At 31.5% G+C, this 15,309-nt stretch overlaps 1 protein-coding gene across 1 annotated transcript; it reads left to right on the top strand.

Moving 5' to 3' along the window:
• Positions 1 to 5,538: 5,538 nt before the first annotated feature.
• On the top strand, positions 5,539 to 14,871 carry LOC127724963 (heavy metal-binding protein HIP-like; the record flags this gene model as incomplete). Its single annotated transcript, XM_052231963.1, has 2 exons — positions 5,539 to 5,800; positions 13,183 to 14,871. Coding segments are annotated over 2 exons (672 nt in total), but the record flags the coding sequence as incomplete, so codon positions are not given.
• Positions 14,872 to 15,309: the final 438 nt, after the last annotated feature.

Below are 15,309 nucleotides of genomic sequence, written 5' to 3'. Positions count from 1 at the left end.
CAAAGATACTTAGTATATGCAAATATACAAAAGGATGGTCAAATAAGAATTTTAGTAATAAAAAAAAAACTTAGTATAATGTTCTTCATTTTTAAAAGTGCGATAATGAGAATAAGGGGAAACTGTATTCTGAACAAGTTTTTTTCACTGAGACTTGTAAAACTTAAAAAAAAAAAAACGCATTTATTTTTACGCATAAATAGACAATTACATTATGTTTTTGGCACAGTGTGTTTTCAAAATCGGTGTTATAATGTATTCCCTTAAAAAGAAAACAACCAGCTGAAATACTATCCTTGGTGTTGTCTAATATACATGAATAAACGGAATCATTGCTTGATAAACAAGGTAAGGAGTGCAATGAGGTATACTGTTGTATTCGCACTAAATCGGAAGGGCACCATCCTGTTAACTACATTGTATGGAGTTGTATATATAGGCTATAAGCCATCTGAACGAATAAGTCTATCTATATTTAATCTGATTAGATATTGTACCATAAATTTTGTAAGATAGCATCATTTTTATGTAGCATTAAGCTAACCTAATTAGCAAATTAAAAATTTGATGAATCGTCAACAAGACAACTTTTAAGTCACTTACAAATAATTTTAGTGGCGGTTTGGGGTGCGAATGCATGGAGGCAAAATGGGTTTTTTTCTTGGACAAACACGTTATTCTGTTTTATTGGAAAACGATTGCATTCAGTAACATATAGGAAAAATAACTTTTTTTTTTATTGAAAACTGAAAGTTTGAATAATTTTCAATGGAAACAACTCTTTTCCACTAAACTTCTAAAACCTTTTTTTTCAAGACATTTGAAATCAAACAATTCGTTTATAAACCCTGCTACCAAAACATGAACAGACGGTGTGCCTACATCTTCATTAATTCATAAAAAGACTGGTATGGAAGTCAATCGTAAATTCTTCACCCAAAGAACACAGATGAAATATAGGATTAAGATTTATATATCTATGAAATAAACTGTAAAACGCTTACCTATTATCAAAAACTTACGAATGCATTTTCGTTGAAATGAATAAAGATCAATATATTTCGGTCGGCCTCATGACGATTTGTATTATAAGTAAAATAAACATTAAATGTTTTACAAGTTTAACATCATGAACATCCAGCTTTCACATCTTCTTGTTTTAAAATTCGACATGAAACATAAAATTTCAAATAACAATTTATATTTTCCAACAAAATCAGTGACATGTTAACTTAATATTTTGCAAATATCTAAATCCAATTCGGCTGGCTTCACATTCAGCGACGGTTAGAATAGAAATATCAGCAACAAAGAAACATGAAGAATTTCCATGACTTTTTTTGTTTGTAGCAATCTTTTTTTTTTAAGATTTCAAAATAAGTTTCAGATGTTCATCTTTACTGAACAACTACAGTGGGAAAGTTAATAGATTAAATCAATTAAAATACTGCTTTAAGAATGTCATCCATATTCATGATTTGCGGGCATAAGAAATATAAAAGGTATGTTCGGCAAATATGTTACACAGGAGAGAAGGACGGAACTGTTAATTGAAAAAAGATAGGGGTACATATTTTATCTTGCAGCAGGCCACTTACTGACAACCGAAAGAGGTTTTCCTGTTGAAAGGCTTATAAAGTTTATGAAACTCCTTTTGGGAGGTATCGGTTTTGGGGTCCATATTTATACACTCCGGTCACCACCTGGGACTGAAATAACAGATTGCCGGGCAGATTGATATGGGACTTATGCTTATACTTTATCACAAAATGGCACTAGTATACATTCTTAGAAACATTAATTAAGGAATAGTTGCAGACCACTATTTCACTTAAATTACCAGTGGTAATTCACCTTCAATTGAGAATAAAACTTACAAATAAAACTTTAGTTTGATCACAACTACAAGATTGTTATTCGTTTGCTTATTTAATCTGTAAACTGTCTGTACATTAGTATTCGAATAATTTCTATTATTTTACTAGACCTATATATCAATAAGTAAATTTTAAAAAAAATTCGATCACTCAACGGAATGAATGAAGAGTCACGTGCTGACTGTTGCAAAATAACGTGTCAGAGGAAAAAGAGCAAGTCCAATTAGGGTCTCTTCGGCGAACTCAACATTTCTTATGGTAGATATGTACATGTAGTGTTTTTTTGTAAAAATGTTTTAGTTTTGTTATTTCTCTTCCTTTTTTCTCTTGCTTTTCTAATGTGTAATAACGTGCCAAAAATATGGAAATTAAAAATAACATAATTCAAGATAAAAAAAAAACATAATAAAAGCGAAATTTTAATATGGAGATTTACTTTAGCTTGTAAAGCACAACATTGAAACCTTTGTCTAGTATTTATCAAAACTTTTGTTTTGTTTTGTTGTTTTGAATTTTTTTACATCAAGTTTTCATGTATTACAGTTCAACGTGAGATTAAAAAAAAAGAATTCGAGACCACAATTTATACGTATTCTGAGTCAATTCAATTTTAACTGTTAACTTATTTTTTTAAACAACATTAAATATATATGCGAACGTGTAAAACAGGTGCGATAGAACGTCAACGTCGTCGAAGATTATACCTATATTGTGACGTCGAAATATTGTTTCGTTCGTAACCTCTTGGCAAATTTGAATTTTGGTCTTGGCACGGAAAGGGTTAAAAACATAATTGGAGTTTCTAAATCAAATTTGGACCCTTGGAGTATTTTGCAGTTTTCGCTCTTTTGACGGTATACACCTTCTCCTTACTAACGTCAGTTTCTATGTTTATGAGAAGTATTTTTTCCCCAGTATCCTGACAGAAATACGTTTTTCCCCGAAGACACAGCTGGGTCAAAGGTTTGCATTTCTGTTACAGAGGATGATTTTTTGGGAAATAACTCCTCCGCATACAAACTATTCTAGCACCGACCAAAAATGTTCCAAATTGGGATCATTTGTTTCTTTTTTCTTGTCTAGTAAAAAACCTTCATCTGCACACACATTCTCGTTTACCGGCATGTCCATTTTTGTTTGTACAAATGCCTTTTAGCGTCATAATGCTATTTAACGTTGCACATATCCATACTTTCGCGGAAAAACGCACTTTAGCGTATTGCGGCATCGCACTTTAGCATGTTTCATTAAATAGCGCATGTCATCGCACTTTAGCGTATCAAACCATCACACTTTAGCGTAGGCCATCGCACTTTAGCGTGACCATCGCGTTTTAGCGTCCCCATCGCACTTTAGAGTCCTACATACATATTTGATCTCATTCCAGTCCTTAATACCACTATCAATCACAGAACAAATGCAAATAATTATGATGTCTTGAAAGGTATTTGAATAGATCTTATCAATATAAACTGTATTGCAATATAAACATGTTGGGCCCTTTTACAGCCGATTATACAGTATGAGTTTTTCTCATTTTTGAAGGCCGTATTGTTGCCTATAATTGCTTACATCCACTTTATTTGAACTCTGGTGAATAGTTGTTATTTATATAAATAAATCCAACGTCGATATTACAACAATCAGACATCAACCCAACGCCAAACTGAATGTAATTGAAAGACATCTAGAGGTCAATATACAGTCTCAAACAATAGACAAAATTAAAAAAATTCAGCCAATTTTTTAAAAGAATCATTATTACATGTTTTTGCAAGATTTAAAATATTATATCTTTCACAAATTTTTTAGTTTTTGGTTCCACCTACCATTTCATAAAACTGTGATTTCATCGCGGCTAGTCTGTAAAAAGGATGTCAATAAGGGAATCCAATACTTTTGGGACATTGATTAAAAAACAACAAATAGACGTCTATTAGAGGGGTATATAATTGGTCATAGATTTGGAATCTTATTTTATTATGAAGTCGGATTTGGACATCAACTTGAAGAATGATGGTCGATTAGAGACCGGACGCCAATCTGAGTCTTATATATTTATACATATATTATTGATTCAGTTGTGATGGTAAATAGACACTGATAAATAAAGGCAATAGTAGTATGCCGCTGTTCAATAGTCATCTATCGATTTAACTGAAACAAATCCGGGTCATATATTTCTGATAAGTCTGATAACATTTTATAGTTTTGAATGTGTGTTCATCAGTTTACTATGATTAGGTGGAGTATGTTCTTATTTCAAACAGAGGGGCAATCAGCCTATTTCAATTTGTGCATGAAGCAATTGTTACTTGCTAGGTACCGAATGATTTTACCACAACTTTGTAAAAGTTTTATCCGGTGAATATACTGTAAATATGAAAACAATTCATGTCTTTTTCAGGACTTCTGCTCCATGTAGTATGTCATGTTTGTGAGATGTGGTTATGGAGGACGGATGTTCATGAAAGACCTGTAGTACAAAGTATATCACTGGATTGAGCTCTTTGTCTAAGTGTATTATTAAAGTGCATTGCCCTGAGCTCAGTTTATCGTTATGCAATTAATTCTTTAGGAAATAAAGATTTGACAGACAACTCTCATATGCATCAATTGTTGAAGTAGTATCCATTCGATGTAAGTAGTAATGGGGAGATAAAAGCATTTTATTTACATTTGAACCAAACATTTTTTGTCCAGAAGCCCAATTAAAAAAAGCACAAATTTACCAAACAATGCTACTTATGCTACTAGCAATATGATGATAGGTGGTTTTGTTACACTTTTTCTAAATATATATATTTTATAGACATGACAAATGTAGTTATATGGTTTTACAGAACGGAAATGTTTTATAGACATGATGAATATATAGTTATTATTTATTTTGATTTCTATAGTCTCTTATAATTATGTATAGAATGGCACTTGTAATAAATAAAGAAAAAAATCACTGGCGGAACTGAATAGGCTTATCTTTCCCCATGACTCAGGTATATTATCCAAACCACGAAATGGCGTCGATGAGGTCTATAGAATAAAGAATAATGGATTAAAAATTGCAGAATATAAAAAAAGTAGGACAAAAAAATTAGAATACAGAATGATGGAATGCTCAAACATAAAAAAAGAGAATAATAGGGAAAAATAAAGAAAAGAGAAAAAATGTTAACATTTAAAGAATTAGGAACTGAAGACCCCACCAGCCAGAGCCTAATGGACTTTAAACTTCTTTGTTCAAACAATATTTAAACCTGTCAGTCACCCGTGAAGGTTACTAATAAGGACATTTTATGTTTTAAACATAACAGTAATGGAGAATTATTTAGTTGTTTTGCTACTCTCTGTATTTGTTTTGTTTGGTGCATTATATGTACAACAAAAAATAGTCCAAATAAAAGACGAGTTACTTCAACACGGAAATGAAATACAAAAGGTGAAGAAAGAATTGGAATCGATCAACAAGGCACTTACACAAGTGAAAGTAGAATTGGAATCGACGAAAAACGAACTTACACAAGTGAAAGTAGAATTGGAATCGACGAGAAAGGAACTTACACAAGTAAAAGTAGAATTGGAATCGACGAAAAATGAACTTAAACGAGTGAAAGTAGAATTGGAATCTACGAGAAATGAACTTAAAGAAGTTAAAATATAATTTGAATCGACGAAAAAGGAAGTTAAACAAGTGAAAGTAGAATTGGAATCGACGAGAAATGAACTGAAACAAGTGAAAGTAGAATTGGAATCGACGAGAAATGAACTTAAACAAGTGAAAGTAGAATTGGATACGACGAAAGAGCAAATTGATATACTTCGTAAAGAAATGATAGAAAAAGACAGTGCCTGCAGGAAAGAAATAAATCAAATTAGACCAGACGTAAATGCATTACGCGAAGAACTAAATAAGATTAAAACAGGTAAATAAACACAGTCGAGAGCACATTACAGCTATACCAGGATACTAGTATGGGCAAATGTCCTTTTAAGCTCACCTTTCCTAAAAGGAAATGTGAGTTTTGCCATCACTTGGCGTCCGTCGTCGTCCGTCGTCCGTGTAAACTATTTCAAAGATCTTCTCCTCTGAAACTACTGAACCAATTTCAAACAAAATTAAGCTGAATGATCCTTGGGGTATCTAGTATAAAGTTTGCGTTTTTATTTTTTGTTTCGGCAAAAAACTTGACCGCCATGGATAAAAATAGAACAAAGGGGAAAATGCAGTTTTTGGCTTATATCTCAAAAGCTAAAGCATTTAGAGCAAATCTGACATGGGATAAAAGTGTTCATTAGGTCAGACGAATCAGACAACCGATTTTTGGGTTACTGCCCCTAAATTGATAATTTTAAAGAAATTTTGCAGTTTTTGGTTATTATCTTGAATATTATCATAGATAATTTAAAAGATAAACTGTAAACATTAAAAATGTTCAGCAAAGTAAGATCTACAAATAAGTCAAAGGTCCAAAATTGTCAATTGACCCATTAAGGAGTTGTACTTTACTACGTTTATAAAGATAAGATATGTAAGTTGTCGGCATCTGTTCATACACAATAACATACAAATAAACTATAAATAGAATTTACATCTTTGAATACATTATCTATAGATCCATTTGCCTGCAGCTGGTTGAAATCATAGTAAATAAAGCTCCTGATTCCATCAGACACTGTGTATGTTAAAAAAATGGCTCATTAAAAGCTTTCTTTATGTGTACTGGATTTAACGTAGTGGTTAAATTAGCATCTTTCTCTTTACATGCTTAGTGTATGGTCGTCGAAAGATGTAAAAAAAATGGTTGTAAGCTCTTTTATCGGGAAATGATTTAAAAATCGAATCTGTGTGAACACATGAATTTGCGGTTGATAGTGTGCTATTGTTTTGTTTGTCTATTAGGTCTTTATTTTGGTTTTCCCGTTCGAATGGTTTTACACGTCTAGTAATTTTTGGGGCCCTTTATAGCTTGCTGTTCGGTGTGAGCCAATGCTCCGTGTTGAAGGCCGTACCTTGACCTATAATGGTTTATTTTTATAAATTGTTACTTGGATGGAGAGTATTCTCATTGGCACTCATACCACATCTTCCTATATCTATAGGTATATGTATATATATATATATATATATATATATATATATATATATACCATTTGAGTTAAAATATATCACACATAGTTCTGAAAGTGTTAAGAGAGATATAATGCCAAGAACTCCATAAATAATGATGAGTCCACTAAACTGACAACAACATGAACAACAAAAAGGTGTTCCAGAACGTTTAGCACACAATCGTTGAGAACAAACTTAAAGACGTGTTGGTTAGCAGAGCGGATTGAGTATTACTTATACTATTAACTATGTATTGTATTTCAATAACTGGAAGTCCAGATTTTGTGTTATTGTTATTACTACAAAAGTGAATTTTGTTTGTGGTTATTTTAGAAAAGTAATTGACTAATTATTTGGAAATTTTACGGACTTCACCAATGTAATAAATACCGATGGTAGAGTATATTACTGGCAATATCTTTAAAGGCTTTAATTGGGCTTGCTAATGTGTCCATATGTCTTGAATATCTGCCGAAAAAGTGAATCAATATCATCACTGATATACGTTTTAAACTGTCGGTTTATTGAAGTTATATCTAGTTCAGCTACCAGTGGAGCTTTTAGATAGTTTAAATTAAGAGGCATTCTTTCTTACTGCCATTCTAAACCACAAAGCGATCATGGTTTACCATCCATATTTCTAGATGTCAATACAGTTATCTGTAAATAATATTAAGATATTCAATTGTGTTATCCTCCCACATATATTGAATATGCAATGAAGGTCCTGTTATTATTCTTTTCATATGCACACCAACTACGGACCATTTATAGACGTGGATACCTTTGAACCAACTCATCATCTCTATGCTTTCGTCATACTTGAAAATAAGATTTTTTTTTATATCTTATATATTAACTTTGAAATATTACGTTATTAGATGGAAAGTCTCAAAAAAGTTAACTCTCGATGTCTCGAAGTCGGTAAATTCAAAATTTCGGAATATTTAAGAAAAAGCATATCAAGTCATCACTGATTTTAGTTTTCAACTGTCGGTTTATTGAAGTAATATATAGTTCAGCTACTAGTGGAGCTTTAAGAATATGTGTCACAAGTAGCATTCTTTCTTTCTGACATTCCGAACTACATGCAACATTGATTTACATAATCATCTGTAAAATATGTAAAATATATGAAATTATTTTTTCCTTCATATTCGACTGTTTTATCCTCCTTGGTATATATCGAATATGTCGTGCAGGTTCCTAAATTATGCTGTACAAATGCAGACTAACTACAGACTTTCAATAGAGATCAAAATATATAAACCAACAAATCAGCTTTCTGCTTTCATCACCAGTGGTAAAAAGAATTAATTGTTATGTTTTATATAAAAAAATGAATTTAGAAATATTCTGTAATTTGATAGGAAGTTTAAACCACGTATGTATTGTTTGGGCAGTTTTCACACTTTCGAAATGTGTATCTCTCCTTGTTTGGCTTCAATATTTTCAATTGTATTCGACATTTCCTTACCGTATTCTTCCTTTGTTGTGTCCAGTTTGAACGAGTGATCTTTTAACATTAATGTCTTTAAATGGGCTTGCTCATCTTTCCATATATCTTGAATATCTTTAGAAAAAGAGGATTAATATCATCACTGATGTAAGTTTTCAACTGTTGGTTTATTGAAGTTATATCTAGTTCAGCTACCAGTGGAGCTTTTAAATTGTTTGAAATAAGAGGCATTATGTCTTACTGGCATTCAAACTACACTTCAAACAGATTTACTATCAAAATTTACAGACGTCAATAAAATTACTTGTAACATTAGTGAAATTAAAATATTCAATTGTGTTATCCTTCTAAATATATCGAATATGTCGTGAAGGTTATGTTATTCTACTCTTGCACACCAACTGCGGACTTTTTATTGACTTACGTTAAAATCTATGAACCAACAAGTTAACTTTCTCATGTTTCTGCTTTCGTCATCTGTGGTAATAAGATTTTTTTTATGTTTTATATATAAACTTTGAAATATAATATAATCAAATAGAAAGTCAACACATCTATTGTTTTTTTCAGTTTTGATACTTTCGAATGTGAGTAATTTCAGTGATAATAGAAGCTGTAGATAAAACGATAACTTGAATTTCAACATGAACATAAACAGTAAATCTCCTTCTATGAATGCATATTTCAGTATAGTAAATATCACAAAAAGAAATAAAAAAAAAACAAAAAAAAACAATCAATGACACCAGGCTTCTGATTTGTTACGGCAGACGCATGTCCTTTCTGATTTAGACTCACAAGTGTCGCCCGAAAAAAATGGAAGGCCAGAAAACTCTGTTACGCTACTCAACAACTGGTACGGTAATATTAACCTAAGTCTGATTTACACATTGATAATCTTATAAAAATAGTCATAAACAATACATTAAAAAACGATTTTAAACAACCTTACCTTTTAGAGCTTTTGTCAAATGTGTCTTCCATTCTACTTCTTCATTTCTTTTAATTTAAATAAAATAAAACTTTTGGATTGTTTGAAATAAGTGTCATTCTTCCTTTCGGACATTCCGAGAACAGGACCGCGAACAAGGGTTACCATCAACATGAACAGACGTCAATAAAATTATCTGAAATTAATAAAATTAATTTGTCCATCATATTCAATTGTTTTGTCTTCCCTGACATATCGTAGAGGTTTTGTTTGGCATATAATTATATATATTTAAAATTGAAAACGACACAACACAAAACCAGAAAATCGTCAATGATATCAGGCTTATCATTTGTTACGCCAGACGCACGTGTTTTCTTGATAAAATTCATCAGTGTCATTAAAAAGATGGAAAGCCAGATAAGACACCCCCACTTTCCTTCATCTTTACGATCTGCTGTCTCAATAATTTTCTAATTTTCGCTCGCTGACTTTTTTCTTTTTGTTAAAATTTTTATGTTACACAAAACACTGATACGGTCATATCCACCTAAGTCTGATTTGTCGTCAAAAATATACATATGTATTTTGTAAAACAAATGCAATTGTTTTGTCTGTAGCACTTATTGTACGGTCTTTTATTCTACCACATTATATGGATTATTTTGTGACATTCTTTCTTACTTACATTCTGAACGGGACTGCAAACAGTAAGTGTTAGATCCTGTTAACTTGTTGGTCTGCTGACGATTTGCAACAACAACGAAATTGATAGAAACGTCAACATCTGTATATTAACAAAATAGCTTTTCGCTCTCGTTTTCATTAATACAATTTACTCCCAGAATAACATTTATGTTTGAAATATAAACATTAATTTTAGTATGACGTTATAAGACAGACAGTCTAAACAATATGTGTATTTGGTGTTCCAGTGTTGACATTTAAAAACAATGTATTGTACTTTGTGGGTAATTGGATTTAAAAAAAAAAGTTGTACAATGTTTAAAAATAAATTCAATTTTTGCACGAATACGAACAGTTAATTTCCTTCAATGGATGTCGATTAAGATATACGTTAACCACTGCTTTTGAGAAAATGATATGCAAAGTAAATATGAATATTATGCAAAAAGGACAGAGCATCTGAACAAAAGAAAAAAAAATCGGAAACATGTTTTCTTTTCAATTGTCTAAAATTAAGCAAAGCATGGGTGTTAAGAAAGAAATTTAAAATACATTCACACTGTACAATTACGAAAATAGCAAGCTATTTCTTTTATTGAAATCGTTCGTAGTAACACGATGTGTCTGTGAATAAACCGGTTTGATTTGCCAAATGTCGTCTCGATCATGTTGTATTTATATTTTACAACGTCATACTTTTAAATTTTATCCTTAGCTGGATTTTATTTGGTTGATCAAATTTGTTCATTGCCACTAAAACGAGTGCATTGTTAAAAAAAACTTGATGGAAGCATTTTTTTAATTTTTTGTCTTTGATTTGATACTTTCTTGAGCAGAAAAATTGGCACCGTTAGTGTTATTAATTCTGAAGATACTGTAACAAAAAGTGAAATATAAAAACAATCTCCAAGGAAAATTCAAAACGGAAAGTCCTTTTATTATCAAATATAAAATCAAAAGCTCAAACACATCAATGTAAAAAAAACTGTCATATTCCTGACTTTGTACAGGCATTTCCTTATGTAGAAAATGGTGGATTAATCTTGGCCTTATTGCTAGCTAAACGTCTCACTTGTATGTCAGTGGCATAAAATTCAATTATATTAACAACAATGTGTGAACAAAATACCCAGACATAATACGTACAAATGTCACGTCCGGTCTGAACTGGAACGTTAAATCCGATACCTTGTGTGAAAGAGTGCCACGCTATATATTGTTATTCTGTTTTCGTCCTCAATATGCCTTTATTTTTGTCACTGGACGTTAAGCAGCCTATCTATCAATCAATCAATCATTTTTAAGTACATCTGTAAAAAGCAATATAAGTCAGTCGTAATAAGTGAAATGAACTCACTCGTGTACAAATGACATAGTTTTTCGTTGATTTTCAGAATCCATAGAAAGCGTATTGTATGAAATGATTTTTGTAATCGTGACACACTAGGTAAGGGAACGACCATTTAACTTCCAGGGGGGGGGGGGGTATTTTTTTTTTCTAAAAAAATATTCTGATCCCCAATTTGATGAATAAAATATTCTGGTCGAAGTTAAATGGTTGCTCCCTAAGAGTAAAAAAGTCATTCATCGTCCTATTGAATTCTGATACTGTTTACAGTACAAATTATCTTTTCGCATACGAAATGTATCTTATGTATACCGTTGTGTACACAACATAATCCTTAAATAAACAGAAATTATAAAAGGTGTGGATTGGTTTTAACTGAATAAAGAATATGGACCTTTAAATAAGAGTTAAAAACAATGCAGGGATTAAACATTACAAATACAGAATAATGCGGGAATATAAAAAATGGAAAAAAAATGGTAGAAAAGAAAAGAATTTTGAAAATAAAAATAGAGAAAAATTGATTCAAAATTAAGGAATGTATAAGACCCTCCAGACCCGCAAGGTATGTAAACGAATGTATGTGTGTGTAAACAATAAGTCAGTCACCCGTGACATTACTGATATAGAAATATTATGTTTTTAAATATATGTGTGTAATGGAGAATCATTTAACTATTTTACTACTCGCTGGATTAGTTTTGTTGAGTGCATTCTATGGATACAATATTGAACAAAGAATAGTACTAGTTCAAATTTAAAAAGAGTTTTATAATGAAATGAAGAAAGCCAATGAAGAATTGAAATCGATTAGTAAACAAGTAATTGCACATATTAAAGAAATGATTCAAAAAGAAAATGCATGCAAGGAGGAAATAGATCAAACGAACTAAAACGTTTCGAAGTTACACAACAAAACTATGAAGCTACTCAAAGAAACCAACAACAGTTACGTGAACAGATTAAATGACATTCAAAAAGGTAACACACGAAGTCTAGATTACAATACATGAATTCTCGGTTTTAATTGGTTTTCAACTTCGTATTTGATTTGGCCTTCTTACTGATTTGATTCGAGTACCATTAATGCGTTTTATGTAGACGAATTCATTGCTGGCCTTTCAAATTGTAAGCCTGGTACCTTTGATGAGTTTTTACATAACTTATAATGTTCATTTGAAGAGCATCAACTTTTACAACATATGTTATAGGTTAATTGTAAAATTGATTTTTGTCCCCAATATGCATAAAATATTTGCCAATGGACACTAAGGATTTTTTTATATATGTAAATCAATTTATCACAACTTGTAATTGTGGAAAGCGAATATTAACCGAGCAACAATAAAGTGACCAGCAACCAGTTTTTCGGTTGGGATTGTTCTCTTAACGATTTATCCCTTTACAACTTATAGGTTCAAGACAGGTATTCCTTGGTATTGACACGTTTAATCTATCAAGAGAAAATTGTTAATCAACAAGTACAATGTATTCAACAATTTCCAGCACAAATGACAAAATGCAGGTTGGACTTTATGTAGTATATTTTGATAATTGTTTAGCATTGAAAGCATATTTTCGTGGTGGATAAAACATGTCTTTAACCAACGATTAACAACGTATTACATATTTCCAGAATAATCTCTTGATAAAACAAAAGTCAATTGATCATTTCCGAAAAAAAAAATATCAGCATTTTTATGATTTCCCTAAGATAATTGAATTATTTTAGAAATTCAGTATATTTTCCTATTTGTCCTTATCTTTCAGAAAACAAAGAACACAACGGCATATCGTTCTCTGCGAGACTTGGAACCTCTATGAAGGATATTGATCCTTGGAATACGGTTGTATTTGATAAAGTGATTTCTAACGATGGTAATTCTTATAACGCCGCTACTGGTATTTTTACGGCCCCAATGGCAGGAACATACTACTTCACCGCTACAATATTTACAAGATGGAAATCACAATTGGAAATGTCACTAAAAGTGAATGAACAGAATCAAATGTGGATGTATCCGGTTGCTGCAACTACAACAGGAAATACTGGAACAAACAGCATCATTGTGAAACTAAAAAAGGAGGATAAAGTTAGACTCGTCAAGAATGGTGACTGGGGAACGCGTCCGTTCTACATCCATCACAGTTGGAGCACATTCTCTGGTTTCTTACTTTAGGCGATTAACAAAATACATAAGTCTTTATATTTATGAAGCATTTTTGCAGACAAAAGTATTCAATTGAATTATAACGTAATATCTTAAAATAATATACTTTAAATTTAAACAACTGCTCGTGTCATTTTCCTTAATATAAATCGGTGGAAGTCATATCTTAAATAACTAAATATGACGTAGACTGATAAACGTTCGATAATTTTAAAATGAATATATCTTTTCATCATATGCGAAGCATTTATGTCTTTTGATTTAACAACTAAATTTTGGTACTTTTATCATGGCACTGTGGAAGGTAAGATCGAATTGGCGATGATAAAAATACAGAGGAGGTGCTAAAATCATTCTGAACTAGGGAACTTGAAATTGGTATGTCAGAAATGCATTTCAACAAATATTAGTTAATGATATAAATAGCAAATATTTGAATTGTCAAATTGTCATTTCACATGAATGGAACGTAAAATCATAATCCATTTAATGACGAAAATGAGAATTAAAAGGGACCCGATTTTGAAGCTGGGGATGAGATGCATAGGTGCTGTAGTTGTCGATTATCCCAATTATGATTATTTTTTATTGAAAACTTCGGAATAGACACATATATGTTAATGTTAGGAACGGCGCTCTCATTTTATAAATGGTACTGAATTTATTCCTGAACAGTACTGTGACAGAATTACCAGTTGATGGAGATTTGTTTAAATTCAACTCATGACGAAATGAAGAGTAAAATAGCTTTGGCACCTGATGTTTCCATGCGATATTTATGCTTAGAAATGAATATCATGATAATGGTATATCTTGATCATGCTGAGGACTAGTGACATATAGAATTATGTGTCAATAAAATTATAAAAAACAATGTGTCAAAAATGTAATATCAGTCGTCTTAACAATATCCATTTTAAAAAATAATTTTAAAAAAGGGGGCGCAATATAACAAGAGGGTATTAAAAACTATTAAGTTGAAGGAAAACGAAAAGACGAACAAGTCCACAAAATACTACATCGAAAACTTACGAATGACCACCACGAACCCTTCAATGACTTGGTCATGTCACAATCAACAAAAGAGATCGGAATTGTGGTGACCACGTTTGGAACAACGTTTGGTGTCATCTGTAACACAGATATTTCATAATGGACAACCAACTCATGATGACATCCGTAAATCATTAGACAGAATACCTTTAAATTTAACACTTGAACCCCTTTGTTCAATAGCTTCATTGTAATTAGCAATCCTATTTCAATACAATCATGATAGGCAACGCAAGCACTGGCATATCGCATCACCTCGGAGATGTATATTTCATTTGCAGGCGCTGCTGGAATGTTGCTACATATAAATAGATTGTTAACAATAGGGGAAATTATAATCAACTTGTTTGTCGTCAAGTTTTACTCTCAACCGACCCTCAATGTATATTTTTAGATAAAGGTCAAGATATTATGCAGACTTAACTTTATCTGTGGTATCCGTTATTTCATGGTCGTGGGTTATATGCGTTCATCATAGTCACTATTTTTTTTATTAATTATTTGTGAGAGGAAATCATTTTTATAGCGGAACGTAAAGTTACAGTATAATGCTTGCTTCCTTTCTTTCTTGACAGTCTCTCTCTCTCTAATAATTAAACGAAGAATCAAAATGTAATCGGTATAAAAATGGATTGTTCTGTCGTTTTGTATTTTTACAGAATTCGGCCAAAAC

Source organism: Mytilus californianus, unplaced genomic scaffold, assembly GCF_021869535.1.
Source record: "Mytilus californianus isolate M0D057914Y unplaced genomic scaffold, xbMytCali1.0.p SCAF_14, whole genome shotgun sequence".
NCBI lineage: Eukaryota > Metazoa > Mollusca > Bivalvia > Mytilida > Mytilidae > Mytilus > Mytilus californianus.
This window is presented reverse-complemented; position numbering and strand designations above follow the sequence as displayed.